This window comes from Ovis aries, chromosome 16 (assembly GCF_016772045.2).
Source record: "Ovis aries strain OAR_USU_Benz2616 breed Rambouillet chromosome 16, ARS-UI_Ramb_v3.0, whole genome shotgun sequence".
Classification (NCBI taxonomy): Eukaryota; Metazoa; Chordata; class Mammalia; order Artiodactyla; family Bovidae; genus Ovis; species Ovis aries.
The window spans coordinates 38,213,508-38,232,824 of NC_056069.1; the positions used below are offsets into that span (position 1 = coordinate 38,213,508).

The window sequence follows — 19,317 nt, forward strand, 5'->3', positions numbered from 1 at the left end:
TCAGAGGGGCTCATACCACCATCTAGACATGAGGTTAGGGCTGAGGTGTGCACTGGCTTGAGGAGGCTTTGTGTAGGCCGTCTGAGATCATGAGGGCAAGCTGTTAAAATGCTAAGTGAAATAAGTCAGGGGACTTCCCTGGTGGTCCAGTGTCTATGACTCCGTGCTCCCAATGCAGGTGGCCTGGGCTTGATCCCTGGTTAGGGAACTAGATCCCACATGCCACAAGTTAAGAGTTAGCACACTGCAACTAAAGATCTGGCATGCTTGCCAACTAAGACCTGGCACAGCCAAATAAGTAAATAAAAATAAATATTAAAAAAAAGACAAAAACAATGACTATATGATACCGCTTATACAGGGACTCTAAAAACTACAACACACTAATGCATGGTATTGGTTTAGTTGCTAAGTCGTGTCCGACTCTTGCAACCCCATGGGCTGTAGCCTTCCAGGCTCCTCTGTTCATGGGATTCTCCAGGCAAGAATACTGGAGTGGGGTGCCATTCCCTTCTCTAGGGGATCTTCCCGACCCAGGAATCCTGCATTGCAGGCAAACTAATAGATATAACAATAAAGAAGCAGATTCACAGATACAGAGGACAAACTAGTGGTTACCAGTGGGGAGAAGGAACAGGAGAGGGATTAAGGCAATAAAGGGGAAGGTGATTAAGAGATACAAACTACTAAGCATAAAATAAGCTACAAGGATTGTACAACATGAGGAATACAGCCAACATTTTATAACAACTCTAAGTGGCATATAACCTTTAAAAATTGTAAATCACTCTTCTACACCTGTAACTTATATATTACTGTACAACAACTACACTTCAATAATAAAGAAAACCTTTGCCATTGGTACTTACCTTTGCAAATCAAGATTCTGTCAATATTAGACAAATAAAGCACACATAACTGAAAGTTCAGGCTTTTAAAGACTTTAACTGTCACACATCACCCTTGATTTTAAATGCCCGTATTCATCTGAAAAACCCCACTGTCCTCTTAGACTGAACTGAAAAAAGTTATAAGTATGAACTCAGAGGGTTTCTTACAGGGTTTTTCAACCTTGGCAGTATTGACATTTAGGACCAGATTCTTTTTTATGTGTTATTCTGCCGTCCTGTGCGTTGTTCACCAGCATTCCTGGCTTCTACCCACTAGAGGCCAGTGTGTAGATGGCATCTAGTGGGCAGATGCTTCTACCCACTAGATGCCAGTAACCCCACAGCTGTGACAATCAAAAATGTTTCCAGACCTTGCCAAATGTCCTCTTGCAGGCAAAACTGTCCCCAGTTGAGAACCACTGCTTAATACTAATCAAACACTGCATCCCTCAATTTTTATGTTTGGGTTTTAACCTAAATAATTTAGTTAAATAAAAGAAGCTCTTCTGCTTAAACATAAATTGCTTTTAAGTATAAAGGGTTTCACTCATGCATTCTGGATTCAAATCTTGCCACTAACCCACTAGCTGTCTGCATTTACCTCACTGACCCTTCTGATCAGCTAGCCGTTAGCTCATCTGAAAAACAGGAATAGGAACACACACACACACACTGGATTAAATGAGACAGTTTATGGAGGATCACGCCTAGGAGATGCTCGAGAAATCAAACCTGCTGTTATTGTTGGGACTGCTGTTGTTAAGGGCCCAACAGCCCAGAGGGTCTTACCTGATCTCTGCAGATTCTTTCGGTACCCGCTGAGATTCAGCTGGGTGATAGTCTCTGACACATGTGCAACAGCCACCTGTACATGCTTTTCAGTGAAATCATAGCACCAAGAGAGGTTCAGTTCATCCAATCTGCACGTAAGAGGGATGACAAGGAAAGCATGAAACCATTACCCACAATGAATTTTCTATGAAACCCTGCCTAAAGCTGCAAATCAAGAAAATACAGGGCCATTGATTCCTTACCATTTTCTGCATAAAACCTCAGCTTCTCTAAGCAGCTACATTTGCTCACCTGAAACTGCTTTCTCCATCTCGGTCCAGTTTGTTCCAGAAAGTTGCCAGGGGATATGAGCCAAGGGCTTAGTGAATGCTGCCCTCTTCTGGAAGACAAGGGAAGTGCTCGCCTCTCCTGCTCATACCTCATTCCAGGACTAGGAGAAATTCTAGCTTCTATGCTTTCTTTCTCAACCACGTGGGTTGTACGAAAACAACTAACAGTATGAGCTTGAGCTTGAGATGTTTTAAAAAACTGATATGTTGTACCAGGAATTCCCAATAAAGAGATGCCGACATCGCAAAAATTCACTTTATCTTACTGGGCCTCTGCTAACTAAGTAAATGAGGGCTTCAAAGGAAAAGTCCAACCTCTACATTATACATCCCATTCCTGGCATTGCTGAGAAAATGTAGGGCTACCATTTTATCTCATTGGTAACATTCTTACACAAAAACAATCTTTTCTATAAGATCATTAAGGAGAAATAAGTACAAAGCTATTAGCACAGAGACCAAGGGATATTAAAAAGGACACACACAACACTGGGTATTCTGTGAATCATGTCCCCACTCACTTATTCATTTCTGTAACTCTGTGACCTTTATATTCTGACATTAGACATTAATTACTACCTAGTATAAAAGATGTTTTAAATGGAATCACCCAGATTCATGGTGTATTTTGCAATAACAAACTTTTGATAAATAAATAGTCAAAACTGTTAAGTTAGGTCTACAGACATTACAGGGAAAAAAGCCTGACAGTATAGTCGGGTATAAATAGATACTCTTTGTACATACTGTTGATAAACACATTACCACATTTTCCTTATTTTAATAAGCCAAAGGAAAAACAAAAAAGGATCACAACACAAGCAATCTTTGCAAACTTCATCGATTTGGCTCCTGAGTTTGGACAGAAAGTTTGGATGATAAAGGGTACTGAGTTCTCCAAATCAAGAGCTCAAAGAGTTAGGAAAGCTTAAAAATGTTACCTGACTCTATCTTGATATGAAAGATACTGTATATTTGAAATCACAGTTCTAAAATCAAATCTCTAATCTCTCCTACCTGGAACAGCTGCTCAGCAAAGTCTTCAGGGCAGATTCAGAGAATCCAGAACACCCAGAAAGGTTTAGTCGCAGTAAATTTGTGTTCTGAGCAAGATTGCTGGAAAAAGAGGACAAAGTTGTAACAGTACTAACCAGATCCTCTTATTTAATAAATAAGAATGAAGCTAAGGGAGGCAGTTACAAGCACACAGGCCTTTGAGTCAGAAGTGAGTTTAAATTCACATCTTACCATCTAGATGACACCAAGTAGGATGCTTTGCCTTAGTTTACTCATCTGTGAAATGGCAAGTATCAGTATCTTCTTGGTAGTGTTGTTAAAATTAAATGATATAATGTAATAAAGGCCTCAGCACAGTGTCCAGCACAGAGAGTAACTACACAAAACACTTACCAATGTACTTTTAAAAACTGAAAAACAAAGAACCCACCAATGACCTAAACATATTTCTATTTCACCCACAATTGTAATTAGTTTGTAAGTAAACGTCTACTTATAAAGCCACCAGGTTCTTTCAATTAAATGTCTCTCAAATTGCCCTCTCCTCTCCATTCCCAAATGCCTCATGTTAGCCAAACAGTGATTTAAGAGCGAGAGTTCTGGAATCACACTATATGGCCAGGTTCAAATCTTGGTTTTGCTATCTAGCTACTATGTGACCTTGGACAAGTTATTCAGCCTCTCTGTTCCTTAATTTTCACATCTGTTAAAAGGGGAATAATGAGAATGTATTTCACGGGGTTGCTATGAGGATTTATTCAGAATACCTTTAAAGAACCTAGTATCTGGCATATGGTATGTGCTCAACAAATATTAAGCAGATATTATCATTATTCTTTCCTTTTCCCCATCAAGTTTCCTCACTTCTTACCTGAATGTATACAACAGTATCTCAACTAATCTACTGAATAGTTTCTTTAATGTGTCATTGATTTTCTCAGATGCCCAGCGGGTTAATTTTCTAAACACGTTTGTTCCATTCTCAGAACCATGCTCCTCTCTTCACCACGCTTCCCTCCTTACAGCCCACAACAAAGTCCAGAGTTCTTCCAGCATGGCAGGCACCCACGAGACGTGGTCCCTGCGGACCCTCACCTGTCATCTCCCTCACACACTCCATCACTTCCTGACCACTTCAGAATCCACAGTCACAAAGGCGGCTTCACCCGGACTGCTTCCTTCGCCAAATCACCTGGAGAACTCCTACCCACATACTTTCAATACTCAGCTTCAGAGTCACTTCCTCTTGAGACGAGACGGCTGCCTTCTCGAAATGCAATTAGGTCTCTGTGTATTGCCACAGATTCACCAACGCATCTAGCATACACACTGCACTGTAATTATCTGTCTCTCCCTTGAATGAGGGAGCAACCATGCCTCAATTCCTCCTTGCGTGTCTAGAACCTAGCAGGAGACCCAGCAACATATCGAGTTAGTACACAAACTTTGGTTGTCTAGGTGAGCAACCAAACCTCCTGGAAGGAGGAACCAAACCTCCTGGAGGGTTCTGCAGAGGCTGGAACACCATATCGGGTATTTCCTGAGTCCACCTGCACGTGGACAGGACACCCCACATCTACTCGAGAAACAAAATTAACAAACACAAAACGAGTGCCCTTGAAACATGCTCCTAGGTGTCACTCACTCAACAACGGGATCTGAAAGTCGGAGGCCTTCGAGGCTGAGATTCTGCAACTTGGAGCAGTGAGACAGAAGGCCTTGCAGGGTAGACACGTCGATCACAGAGTTCGACAGGTCCAGGTGCTGTAGACGAAAAGGGCTGAACACAGAGGGAATAAAAAGAGGCTCCACAAGATGGCTCACACCAGTATGTTCAGATTAGATCTGACCCCTTCTCCTCCCCACATGGGCAGTCCATCACAAACAAGACCCTAAACACACATTTCAAGTATTAGCTATAGCTGTGGTCATAAAATAAACTGCTACTGGCCACCTTCGTTTGTTTTAAAATTCAAAAGCTTTTTTCTTGGCCAAGTCCAGACGTTGTGCCAGCACAGTCCGACTTAGAAAATGAATTAATGAGCATCAGAGGAATGAGTTGGATGTGGGTGACAAGGAGGTCACGCCTACAATGACTCCTGGCAAGGGTGAGTGGGTGGATGACCAAACCAGGGAAGACTGTGGAAAGGCAAGTTGTAAAGGGAGGTTAATACCAAGGTTCTTGGGCTGGACGTGCTAATACTAAGGTACTTGTACTGTGGTAGTTTTTAGGTAATCAGAAATAAGAGTTTGTTTGAAAGAGAGGGTTGGGCTAGAGATGAGGATGGGAAAATCTTGGCATAGATGTGGGTGTACAAGACATAGCTTGTCTGAAGACAGAGTGTGGGTCGGGAGAGAAGGCAGCCAGGGACAGACCCTCGAGTAACTGAGCAAAGCGTGCACTTGAAGGAGATTGAGAAGGAAGAGCCGCCGGAGAAACACAAAACACCCAGGGGAGAGGAGTGTTGTCACATGACCACGGCGGGAAGGTGAAGAGGCCTCGAGTCGGGACGCGTGTTGTATCCCAGCTCTGCCATCTTTAGCTTATTTTTCTGCTCAGCATCTATTCACTCCACTGTAGCATGAGAGGACACTAAACCACACTGCAAAACTCTCAGTAGGAAATACATTTTCAGCAAGTCTAAAAAACACCCAAACAGAACATCTTTTTCAGGATGTACATGTCTGTGATATAGATCAGAAACCCAGGGCGACAAAATCTGCAAAGACCCCTCACCTTTTTTTCCTTATCAGAAATAGGCAGTGGGGGTAGAGATGTCAATCAAAACTACAATGAGGTATCATCTCACACCGTTCAGAACGGTCATCATCAAAAAACTCTACAAACAATAAATGCTGGAGAGGATGTGGAAAAAAGGCAATCCTCTCTTGCACTGTTGGTGGGAATGTTAAGTTGATAAAGCCACTGTAGAGAACGGTTAAGGAGATTCCTTAAGAACCAGGAATAAAACTACCATAAAGCCCAGCAATCCCATTGCTGAGAAAACCATAATTCAAAAAGAAACATGTATCCCCATGTTCACTGCAGTACTATGTACAATAGCCTGAACATGGAAACAGTCTAGATGTCCATCAGCAGATGAATGGATAAAGAAGTTGTGGTATGTAAATATATACACAATGGTCCTAAAAAGGAACAAATCAGTTCTAGTGAGGTGGATAAACCTAGAGCCTGTCGTACAGAGTGAAGTAAGTCAGAAAGAGCAAACAAACATCATATATTAACACATATGTGCGGAATCTAGAAGAATGGCACTGCTGAATCTATTTGCAGGGCAGAACAGCGATGCAGACACAGAGAACAGATTTGTGGATACGGTGGAGGACAGAGAGTGTGGGACGAGTTGAGACAGCAGTGTTGAAACATATATATATTACCATATGTAAAATAGATAGCCAGTGAGAAGTTGCTGTATAATACAGGGAGCTCAACCCAGTGCCCTGTGACAACCTGGAGGGGTGGGATGGAAGGGAGAGTATGGGAGGCTCAAGAGGGAGGGGACATATGTATACTTATTGCTGATTCATGTTTTTATATGGCAAAACCCATCAAAATATTGTAAAGCAATTATCCTCCAAATAAAAATACATAAAAAATAAATAAATAAAAAGAAACGGGCATTGGGGGAATAGCTTGGCTGCATGGCATCTGCGAGCGAGGGCTCTGCTTGGCTCCTGCCTCATAGGATACTCAGGACACCCTTAGACTCTGGGAAGAGCCCAAGTGCAGGCCTAGGCTAAAACGGGAATGATGTCACTGAAACCTGTGCCATGTTTCAACACAAAGGCCACATGGCAACAATCACAACTAACGTCCCATGCTGCACAGATGACCTGTCCTAGGGCATATAGCTGGAGAGAGACAAAAAGACATTTCGATCTGTTTTCTTCCCCAGGATTTTCCAGGGACTTTTCTTTCTTACCTGAAATGTTCAACTAACGGTTGGTCCATAAATGATCGTGGACAGCGGAAGGCAACCACCCCTCGGGACAAAAGCCGACCAACCACATCTGGGTAGAGATTTCTGCCCGCGAGGTCTACAGTCTGCCAGAGAGACTCGTCAAACCTGGAAAAGAGGTGCTCTGTTTGGTGAGTCAGCGCACCAGTTTCTGGAGGCCCTTGACGCTGCTACCAACAACAGGGCACGGCTATTCAATTGCCCTGAAGCAAATTCTAAAGGCATGTTTGTTTCTGACTATACAATTACCTATATTTTTAAGGGACTACTGAATATTTCTTGGTCCCATTATGGATAAGCTTTCATCTTCCTCTTTACATGGATTTCATAGCTAGTTCAATGCTACCATGAGCCCTGCAATGATCTGGAACAGGAGAATAAAATTTCAGCATTCAATTCAATTCAAAAACTTAAGACTGCTCAAATCACTCAACTGATTACTGAACAAGTAAGTAGGTTCACAATGACCTCACTTGCCATTTTTGTGAAGCACAGGCACGCTACCACAATTACCCTAAAAAACATGTCCCTAAAAGAAGGAAAGTTTGTATGACTTTATTATGAGATACAGTTAGCAAATATCTATTAGGAAAAGTCATAGTTCAGCTCCACTTTACAAAAGCTTAAAATAAATGCACAGAAATACAGGAATACCTATGAACTAATGTGAAGAAGAGGCAAAAACGTTTAGACTTGTGTTTTGAAAGCAAAAAAGCAGTAACAAATATAGTAAACAACATAATGAAGTTTGAATGCCCATAGATTAATCCAATTTAACACGAAAGAAAACATAAGATCAAGCCCGTGAGGGAACATTTTAAATGTTTACAAGAATTTTACTTTTTAATCCTACTTGAGATAAGCAGACCACTGGCTGGAGCTTTGAAATAATTCTGCATAAACAAATTGTCAACCTCTATTCTTAAGAAGACAGGACCTGCCGTGCCTGGCATATAACAAGTGCTTAATGAATGTCAGTTATAACTTTTATGACAGTTGAGATGAAGATGAACAGAACTGCATAGAGAGCACAGCTGGTGGAAAAAGAAAATCAAAATGGGGTTTCTTGAGCAGGGATAAGTGAGTCAACCACCATGTACCTGCTCTGGCATTCCAGGTATGCTGACCTCTCTGTGGCTCTTCTAAGCAAATATAGTCAGCCCTCCCTATGCACAAGGCTTCCCAGGTGGCACAGATGATAAAGAATCCGTCTGCCAAAGTAGAAGACGCAGGTTCGATCCCTGGGTGGGGAAGATCCCCTGGAGGAAGAAATGGCAACCCACGCCAGTATTCTTGCCTGGAGAATCCCTTCGACAGAGAAGCCTGGTGGGCTACAGTCCATGGGGTCACAAAGAGTTAGACATGACTGAGCAAGCACTCCCTATCCACGGGTTCCACATCCACAGATCCGCGGATCCCGAACCAGACTGTCCTACCCCATTTTATACAAGGGACTCGAGAATCCGCAGATTTTGGTATCCACAGGGGGTCCCGGAACCAATACCCAGTGGGTACCAAGGGATGACTGTAGTGCAGTCTTGTAAATACCTGGAGTGTCTTATTCCCAGCACACCTGTGAATGGAAGAGCAGGGGCTCCTGCGTTCTCACAGTGAGAGTCCTAGACGCGTGGAGGGAGAAGAGAGATAGATGGCCTTAAGCACAGACAAAGGCTGGCCAGAGGCTGATGAGCAGGAGAAAAGGTGAAGATGGAAAAGCCCGTTACTGCCTTCCCAGCTCACCAAGATGTCCCACGTGCAGCTCACTGTTCGCACCTGAGAAGTGTGGCCCCAAACCCAACAAAACCTGAACAATTACCTGGGCACCACTTGAGAAATCTTTGTATTTCATGCTCACAATGGCCGTCATGTGACTTACCCCATTTGGAAAACTTCTTTTCCCTGTATTCAGCAGAGCTCATGTTTATTGGATGCTGGGCCAGGCAGTGTACCAGGAGTGACAGGGATATATGAAGGCACAGCTGGTTCTCATACACTCAGTGGGCTGGGTATGAGTGGTGGGAAGAGAACTCGGGGCTCTGTGTGGGACCCAAGTGGGAAACCAGCCTCTCCTACTTAGGCTTTATGGGACCTGAGTGAGGTTCTGAGTCCCAGTTCCCCCATATATAAAACAGGATGATGGTGTCTTCCCAGGTGGTGCTAGTGGTAAAGAATCCGCCTGCCAATGCAGGAGATGCACATTCGATCCCTGGGCTGGGAAGACCCTCTGGAGGAGGAAATAGCAACCCTACTCCTTTATTCCTGCCTGGAAAATTCCATGGACAGAGGAGCCTGGTGGGCTACAGTCCATGGGGGTCGCAAAGAGGCAGACACAACTGGGCACACACACACACCTCCAGTAGATTCCTCCCTTATCTGTGAAATAAGACGCTAATTATTATAATGAATAAGAAAATACCTAGTGTGCTTTGTGCTACTATAGTCTTCTTGGTTTTCAGTGTCAGCAGACCCAAACGAATAAAAACCCTTCTTTTTTCCTCCCTCCTCCACATACACTAAATGGGGTGAAAAATACTTACGCTAGATGATACCATCTCTTACAAACACTGGAGACTTTCAAGAGTTCGGGGAGGCACAGACAGGAAAAGATTCCTAAGAGCAGCTCATCTGGAAGGGAGTCCCAAGAAACACCTTGGAGGGGAAAAAAAAAAAAAATTGTTTTCCTTTTACCATTCTTTCCGTCTATCAAGTGTACTGAGCTTTTTCCTGCACTTAAAGATATACAACATGTAACTTAAAAAGGGGAATTTAATGCTAAATGAATTCCTCATCCTCATAATTCTTTTTCTGTTCACCCATGGTCTATGTTTCCTAAAGTGGATACTGTATACTTTCTCAGCAAAGGAGAAAAGAGTATCAAGAATACTTTTCATGATATTCTTCTCTTTAGTACCCACCAGCCAGTCTCAGGCTCAGAACCATGCTGATCGGGGTTCAAAGCCAGTCCCAGGCCTCTCACATCTTAGACGACAATGTCTAAGATACACGATGCTTCTGGGTTGCTAAGGAACACCTCACTCCTCTCTGAAGTGGATTCAGTGGTGGATTTCTCAAGTAGTGACCTTATTTAAAAGGCAAACCAATCTTTCTCCTTCTTCCAAGCTTACAGAGGGTGGACTCAGAACTCCATTTACCTAAAAGTGCAATATCAAAAGGCTCTTCTCATCTCTTAATTCAACACACATGTCCTGAGTGCTTAGTTTGATGCCAGGGATGGGTTAAGGTGTTGGGAGAAAGCAGGTAACACATGAGACAAAACACTTTTTCATGGAGCTTATGTTATTGGGGGAGCAATCACATGATATTAGAAGACATGTTAAAAATTGTTCAATATTAAAAAAAATTAAGTGATATGCTAAAATTGCTTTTACTTTGATGTATTAAAAATGAAGAAAATGAAGAAGGTGTTAGAAAGTTTAAACACACAGCATACACACACACACACACACTCCCTCAACCATCAATAGCAACTAACCTCTTTGTTCTGTTTTTCATGTTTGGGGTTAATAATAAATTATGATAAGGGTTGTATTCAGCTCTTTGATTAAAACAACTATTTTCATTCTATTTTGACTCAACTCTATTTGTTAGCCTACTAAAACTCATCATTCATAGTTAAGGAGGCTGTCTGTATTAGTAAAGATTTGGTCAAAATATCTCCTTCCACATTTTAAAATAAATGCCTAATACAAAATTCTGTAATAGTGAGTAATTGTGACATGAATGTCACCACAATAGTGGTTCCTCTAATAACTGTCAAGTTTTATAGCTGGAGTTCCCCCCCAAACTTTTTAATACATTTGCTGTGTTTTCTTATATTAAAAAAAAGTACTGTATTCTTATTGAAAAAAATTCTTGAAGAAAAGTTGAGTTACTTAAAAGTATAAAACAATTCCATTTTTCAGAGATATTTTTAAGTTACCTGGTGTACTTACATCCATTTCGTAAACATACTGTTTCCCTCTGGGAGATGTTAATATCTGGTCCATGACAAACAGTATTTTGTGGTGTAAAATGGTATAAAACAATGGGGGGAAAAAAAAAAAAACAACAATGGGGAAGGCCTTACTGAGCTGGTGATTATGGAGCAAAGGCTGAACACAGAGAAGGGGCCGGCCCTGAGTCCCTGGGGTGTGTGCCACATGCGGGAGCAGCAGGCCTGTTTTGAGGAACAGCAAGGAGGCCAGCATAGAATACAGTGAGCAAGTTTCGGGCAGTGGGGAAGAGGTCAGAGGGGTAGGAGGGGGCCGGGCCATCCCACCCTGACTCTGAAGGTGATGAGGGGCCGCCGAGAGTTCTGAGCACCGGAATGACAGGATCTCACGTAGGTTTTAAAAGGATCACTCTGACTGGGTGTTCAGAATAAACTGGAGGGAGAAAAAGGTGGATGCAAGAAAACCAGTTTTCTTAGTTTTTAGAAAAGCAAACTCTAATTGCTATTCAACAAGTATTAAACGCTTACATATGAATAGAATAACCCACACGATCAGGATAATATGACCACAGCCTAGAAGGAAACAAGCACACACCAAAGAAACAGTGAGTGTTTTAGATTAGAATTCAGAGTGGTTAGCTGAGTTCAATAACTTGCCTTCTTGGTCTCTAACTCCAACCCACCTGCTACACCAATGCTACCGCTATCCTCTCTTCCCCGTGACGGCTAATTTTAGTGTCATCTTGACTGGGCTAAGGAGTACCCAGATATTTAAATACAATACCAGGTGTCTTTGGGAGGGTATCTGGAATGAGATTAACATTTGATCGGTCAACTGAGAAAAGCAGGTTGCTGTCCCCAGTGTGTGCCTGCCTCATCCAATCCAAAGTTGGGTTGGAATAAAAGGCGGATGAAGGGAGACCTGGCTGTTTCTCCCACCTTTGAGCTGGAACCTGGGTGTCCTCCTGCCTTCAGGCCCGGACTGAAACTAACATGATCTACTCTCTGGAATCTTGGGTCTTTGGGACCAAAGATGATGGGACTCTTCAGCTTCCAGGACTGCATAAGCCAATGTCTTATTAATAAGCCTCCCTGTATCTCTTATTTGTTTAGTGGCTCTGACAGTATTCTTGGGCTTCTCTTGTGGCTCAGCTGGTAAAGAATCCACCTGCAATGTGGAAGACCTGGGCTCGATCCCTGGGTTGGGAAGATCCCCTAGAGGAGGGCATGGCAATGCACTCCAGTATTCTTGGCTGGAGAATCTCCACGAACAGAAGAACCTGGTGGGCTACAATCCATGGGGTCGCAAACAGTCAGACACGACTGAGCAACTAAACACAGAACACATGCCCCATTTAAAGGGTGTCAGTATTTACTGAATGCGGACATTGTAACAGGCTCAGGCAGAGGACGATGGGGAGCTGGAGACAGCATGGAGGTGAGTGATAAACCTAACAGTCTGGGACTCTGTGGACTCTTCCTCACTACTCCTGGGCAATCTTTTGAAAACACCCCTCAATCAGATCCCTTCAATGGTGTCCCTTGAATATTCAGTCTAAAGTCGATACTACTGAGCATGACATTCAAAGCTTTCTTATCAGGGCCCCACTTGGTTTTCTAGATTCATTATCTAGAAATATGTTCCAGCCATTTGGAGCTACTTGGAATTTTCAGAATGAGTCATTCTGTGTCATATCTCAATGCCTCCGTACATGCTGTGCCCACCCCCGACTGCTGTTAATTTAACATCAAGTGGCCATTAACACCCCAACTCCTATGGATGGCCTCCCAGAACATCACCAAAAACAGGCTGGTTTTTTTAACCACAATTTTGCTATTTCCTTACGCGCCTGTGTAGGCCCCCACAAGGCCATGAGATCCTGAGAAGGAGAACCTGATTCTTCTTTTAACAATCTTTATATTCTAAGGAACTAGCACACTGTCCGATACATGCAACCATTCATATATTTACTTAACATGTGCTATATGCTGAGGACTGTTCTACAGACAGAGATGAACAAGGTATGGCCTGCTCAGAGTTGGAGAGACAGACAAACAGGAAATTTCAATTCAGGGTCATGAAGGGCTCAGGATGCTGTGCTACACCAGGGACTGAACTGGCACAGTGCTTAGGGAAGGAGGCTCCCTGGGGAAAAAAGGACATGTAGCTGCTCCATGAACACCTGCCCGTCCCTCTCTAGAGAATCACATAAAGGACTGAGGCTCTGAAGCGTAGGGGTAGAGGGATGAAGGCAGACCACCCGCAGGGACCCTAGACATGTTCCGGGCAGCAGCTCCTCAGTGTGGCAACTCCATCACACCACAAAGCTCCTGGGCCAAGGTCAGTGGGGGCAGAGGGTCTCCAGCATGACTCCTGCTCCACAAATTGGAACAAAGTTTTCCTTCCATTGATTCTTAACTCCCTGACCTCTGCTGTCTCTTGCATATACAGATCAGATGCTAGCATTTCATTCGGAAAAAAAAAAAAAAAAATTACACTTAGCCACTTTCAATCTAGTCTGTTGAGATTTTTACTATGATCTGCAATGACTACCCTGACACTAGGTGCCTGCCCTCCATGCCTGCCAAGTGTGAGAACTACTGGATCGAGGAAGGAGCGCAGCTCCCACTGGAATTTGACTGCATTGTCTCCATGTCAGCAAACCTTAAGCAAGCTACTTACTTCTTTGGGGGCTCAGTTGCATCTGCAGGAAAGGGAATAAAAAGGTTTATCCTGCAAAGTTATTCACTATGAAGATTAAATAGCTCATGTCAAAAGGTTACAAAGCAGAGAGTTAAACTGCCTCTTTTTTGCTTCTATTCCTCTCCTTTCTCCAAAAAACTCTATGTTTTACTTTCATGACCTTTTCCTTTCAGTGCTGCTTAGAACCTTCACCTATGTGAAAACATCCGTCTCTGAGTAGGGGTTGGACAAGGGCTGCCTGGTATCATTTACTGAGATCTCCAAACCGCCTTCTATCTAGGTTTAGTTAAAGAATTAAATTAAAAGGTGCTTGCTCCTTAGAAGAAGAGCAATGACAAACCTAGACAGCACATTAAAAAGCACAAAGGTCTGTATAGTCAAAGCTATGGTTTTATCAGGAGTCATGTATGGATGTGAGAGTTGGACCAAAAAGAAGGCTGAGTGTCAAAGAATTGATGCTTTCGAACTGTGGTACTGGAGCAGACTCTTGAGAGTCCCCTGGATAGCAAGGAGATCAAACCAGTCAATCCTAAAGGAAATCAATCCTGAATATTCATTGGAAGGACTCACGCTGAAGCTCTAATACTTTGGTCACCTGATGTGAAGAGCTGACTCACTGGAAAAGACCCTGATGCTGGGAAAGATTGAGGGCAGGAGAAGAGGGCAACAGAGGATGAGATGGTTGGATGGCACCATCGACTCAGTGGACATGAGCTTGAACAAACTCCAGGAGACAGTGAAAAACAAGGAAGCCTGTCGGAGTGCTGCAGCCCATGAGATCACAAAGAGTTGGACATGACTCAGCGACTGATCAACTTATCAACAACAATCTAGGTCTGGGATCCTGGAAATACTGGAAAGAATAGACAGACATACAAGGGCAGGAAGCCAACATGGGCATGTGAGTAAGCAGATTATCACTATGGGCTTGGGGCATTTAATCCATCATCTGCTGTCAGTCATTGGTTGGGAGCTTCTGAGACGGGGTAGGAATGCTGACTCCCCAGCATGCCTGCCCAGGGAAAGTCCTCAAACATAGAGTGTCATCGATGTGGAGGAGAAAGCCTTTGGCATAAAAGGGAATGGTAACCTTCAAGGAGCTATGGATGGGGCACCCAAGTGTCAGGTAAAATAGTGGGGAAAGGAGATAGGGGAGGCTTGTTGCAAAGTAAAGGGCAGGAGAAATCAATAAACTAATGAATGTGGTGCTTCCCATTTTAATGGGAAGACATAAGAAATCAGCAACCTAGACTAAGAGATCAGTAATTCAGATGCTTCCCAGGTGGCACACTAGTGTTAAACAACCCGCCTGCCAATGCAGGAGACGTAAGAGACAGGAGTTTGTCCCATTGGTTGAGAAGATATCCTGACGGAGGACAGTGCAACCCACTCCAGTATTCTTGCCTGGAGAATCCCATGGACAGAGGAGCCTGTCCATAGGGTCACAAAGAGTCGGACATGACTGAAGTCACTCAGCACACAATTCAAATGCTAGAAGGAAAATCTGGCACTGTGATGAATGTAGGTGTTTGTTGAGGACAGCAAAGCCAGGCATTGAAGCCACACAAGGAAGCTAAGTGAGTCTAGAACTAGGAAGGCTTTGCATTGCAACGTCCATCTTCCCCTGCACAACTCCTACTCATCCCTCAGACCTCAGCTGAACTGTCTCTCCCTCGGAGGGGCATTCCCAGGTGACCAGCACAGCCCCCACACCTAGACAGGCACATGGAGACCCAGCACAATGCCTGGCACACCACAGACCTTCTCAAAATCATTGCTCAATGCAGTATACCTTTTACTGCCCCTTCACGCAAACCGTGTATCCATGTGACTGATTAACCTTCCTTAACCGATTAACCGCCATGCCTGGTGCCTAAGACAAACTTGGTGACAAACACTGGAAAGTGTTCAATATTTCACAAAGGAACGACTGATACCTAAGAGAAGAATGCTGGCTCTATTTCATAGACAGGTAAGAGTGTGGGCCTCTCAGGACCAGTTTCCTCATTTATCAAATGACAAGGCTGGCCTAGGGCTCCACTTCAACAAACATTCCTGGGTGTCTGACTAATGCCGGAGAGCGTAAGCACAGTCACTGTCTGTTGGCCTCACTGGGAGGCAAACTAATTAACAGAAACACAATCCCACATTTACAACTGCCATTTACTGGAAGCCCTAAAGAGTCTCATACATTTATTAATGCATGCGATTCTAATGCTTGCCTTGTGTCCTAGGATGTAGTGTCCCATTTCACAGATGAGGACACTTGTCTTAGTAGGTTTATTTATTAACCTCACTGAGGTGCTAGTAACTATCAGGTGGCAGAGCCACGAAGTTAACGTGGGACTCTTCTGTCCATTTCCAAACTCCACAACCTGAGGTGAAGGTACGGAGCCACAGAGGAGAGTGTCTGAAGGCTGGCCAGGTGGCTCAGGGCCTGCCAAGGAATGGCATGGCCCTGGAGGTGTTCAGGGGCATGAGGCTGAAGACTGAAACCCAGAAACAAAAGCGGTGTCCTCTGTAAGTCAGGGGAGGGGCTTTAAGAGATGATGTAACTCCGACGAAAGGGATAAAGTCACACAACTAGCAAACGGCCCAGTGGGAATGCAAGCACAGATCTGACTCCAAATCCTGTCCTGTGTCTACCCTAGGATTCTCTCCCCTGTTCTGACTTAATTATCTAAAATGAAGAAAAAATTAAAAAAAAAAAAATCACTCTTTTTAAAAAGGTGAGAATTAAACCTGACTTGCTCTGGGAAAAGGAATCCTTCAGGGCTTGGGAGGGAGGGCAGAGGGGAGAGGAGTGAAACAGAGACGCTGAGAGCTCTTAATGGGTCAGTGAGCATATGGATGGGGTAATGGCTGGGAAAAACGCACAGCCTCTCTGAGCAGCCAAGTACCCACGTCTTCATGGAGCTGATCACAGGACAACACTGATTCTAGGGCCCTGGTGGGAGTGAAGGTGGGGGAGGGGTGTCACAGCCTGAAACTGGATGCTGTTTCAACAGATAAGACAGAAGTCTGTCTTCATACAGCTGCCCCAGTGGCTGGTATCCAGGCTTGGGATATGCTCAATCTAATTTTACTTGCCATAGTTAATTCTCAAAACATCGACCATCTGTTTCCTGGATTCCTGACTGCATTGCTGCCTGGTCTGTCTGCTCAGAGAGGATGACAAAGTCCAGAGCAAGTCTTTCCTCTACTCACCTCTTCTAAAACCCCCAAGGCTGCACACCAGACTTGCACAGTAAGCAAAATAATTAAGCCCATGGACTCTAATCTTCAACAACATGAAAGCAATTAAACACACTTTGGAGCCATGAAAGGTGAAAACTGGCCAGATTCACAAACTTGCTAGTCACCAGCCATAGTCACCAGCATTTCCATTCATTCCTCTGGTGCAAAGTCAGCTGTCCACTTCTGTAACCTCATCACCTCCCATGCCTCCTAAAGTCCTTCAGAAATAATAATGCTTAAGAGTTTTTGACACATGAGGTCTTTACAGTATAGGTAATGTCATCTTACTTGACATGTTTATTTCTTGAAACATCACCTATACTCAGATTCAAACTCCAGAGTATTCAATCTTTGACTGTTAAAATTGCCCTTTTCTTTAAGCACAGATAATTGTATCTGAAGGATAAGCAAGCACTGTTTGTTCAAATCTACTCCTTTTTTTAAGAGTGGAGGTTCACCTCCTGTTTGCTTCTGCTTGCTTGTTTTAAGTGTTAACTACCCATGCTTCCTTTCTGGGAGACTACAGATTCTGCCATCTGGGATGAGGTTTCCTTCCTCTTCTATAAATCATTAAGAGACCAACACTAGACCATGCTAGCTCTTGGTATTTTGGCTTTTTTGTTTTTTGCCTGGTTGGACAAAACTGAAAAAAGCAAAACAGGAAAAAGCTAAAATAGAGGTCCTCAGTGACCCCTTCAACCCCACACTTCAATGAGAGACTTGCTCAACCCTGGGATGTGAGAAGACTAAGAAACCACGGAAATTGGGATTCAGGGAATTAGGTACAGGATACAAGGTCAAGAAAAGCAGGATCTTTGGTTTGCTGTGTTCACTGCTGGATCCCACATCTCTAGAATCACGCTCCATCAACACTGCTGAACCAATGAAAGGAAGCTACAGGGTATACACAGGTGACTGGGAAGGGCCTGTAAAGGCTCTTACAGAGCTGAGTTTTAGAGCTGCAGGATAAGATTCAGTGGTGAATCATGAAATCAATTTAGTCTGATTAGCATTGTTTTGAAAGAATGGAAGAGAATAGGAAATACCTTGGTAAGGAAAAAACTAATTTTGTGCAATTTCAGTTTAAGATACACACCCAAGATTGCAATGGAAAATATATTTGTTATTGGTTATTTAAAAAAAAAAAAAAAGAGGAAAAGCATTTGCCTAGAGACACTGAAAAAGCAGATTCCCAGGCTCCAGGCAGCACTTCTGGGATGAGAATCTCTGGAATTTTGCACTTTGAACACGTTCCCTTGGGGATATCAGCAGACTCTAAACTTTAGAGTCTCTAGTCTGAAAACCACTGTGGGGCCTGGAATTTCAAGCAGTTTAACAGCCACAGGAAAACTGATCAACAAATTAGTTTGACAGGATTTCCACAGCTATCTTCTGTTTGGGAGGTCGGAGTTGGGGTGTGGGTGGGTAGGAGAAGACAGGGGACCAGGGCAGGCATTTAACAACCATGAATAAAACACAGTTGTTCTCTTCCTGTTCATTACTGACCTCATCACCAGGCCATTTCCTCCCAACTCCTTCCACACACTCACCCCAAGGGCCACTCAGACCTGTCTTGGTACCGGCTGGCCACAAAGTTTCCATCTTCGAAACTGAACAGATGAAGAGGATTTAGTCACCAGACGTGAGCCTGGCTTGGGGCCGGCAGAAAAGAGAGACTGTTCAGTGAGGAACCAAGAAAAACTCACACAGCCCACGGCCACTGTCATCAGATCGCTATGGAAAGCAGGTGTGGTCCGTTCCAGCCTAATCCTGCAGAGCTCTCAGCCACCTGTCCTGACAACTGCAGACAAACTCGCTACAATGATGATCCAGCGCCGCCAGAGGCCCAGGCTCCTGATGGCCCACTGGGAACGCTCTACACCAGCTGTTCCTCACCCTGCAACCCCCCTGCCCCATACCAATTTACCAATCACTATGGTGCGTAATTCCACGCACCCGCACAGCATACCAGTGGTTTCCCTCCCTGCCTCTCTCTGAGGTCACAACAAACAGAAAAGTCGTGATTTTTTTTTCTCTCACTTCCCATAGTCATTTTTAACAATCTTGATGCAGTGACTGAATCCTTTCCAGGTCCTTCTCTCTCTTTCAGAGCCTCTGCTTTGCTGAAGGGCAGGAGGAAGCGTGCCCACGTGCAGTGAGGATCACCATGAGAAGCTTTGGTATAAGGGGCTCCTTCCCTCTGGCCTCCTACAGCACTTGAGCCACTACAGCCTCAGCCACTCAGCAGCTGCTAGAGTATGAGCTGCCATCTTTTGCTGTGAGCTTCTCTTACCGTCTATCCTCTTCTCTCAACTTGAACTGCAGTTTCCTAGAGACAGCAGCCATGCCTGAATCTTCCATCTTGTTTCCTTAGTGCCTTGCTTTAAAAACGTCATTTGTATTTCTGTCTGTGTGT

At 43.9% G+C, this 19,317-nt stretch overlaps 1 protein-coding gene across 4 annotated transcripts in view; it reads right to left on the reverse strand.

Annotated features, from left to right (window-relative positions):
- The window catches only part of SKP2 (S-phase kinase associated protein 2), a 36,374-nt gene that overhangs the window by 13,432 nt on the left and 3,625 nt on the right, over positions 1-19,317 (reverse strand). For all 4 annotated transcript variants that reach the window (XM_004017046.6, XM_042233864.2, XM_042233865.2 and 1 more), the window contains exons 3-7: positions 9,546-9,657; positions 6,973-7,116; positions 4,674-4,808; positions 3,029-3,127; positions 1,680-1,810 (exon numbers count right to left, since the gene is read on the reverse strand). In XM_004017046.6, coding sequence (XP_004017095.2) covers positions 1,680-1,810; positions 3,029-3,127; positions 4,674-4,808; positions 6,973-7,116; positions 9,546-9,657 — 621 coding nt within the window. The remainder of the gene's footprint in view (positions 1-1,679; positions 1,811-3,028; positions 3,128-4,673; positions 4,809-6,972; positions 7,117-9,545; positions 9,658-19,317) is intronic.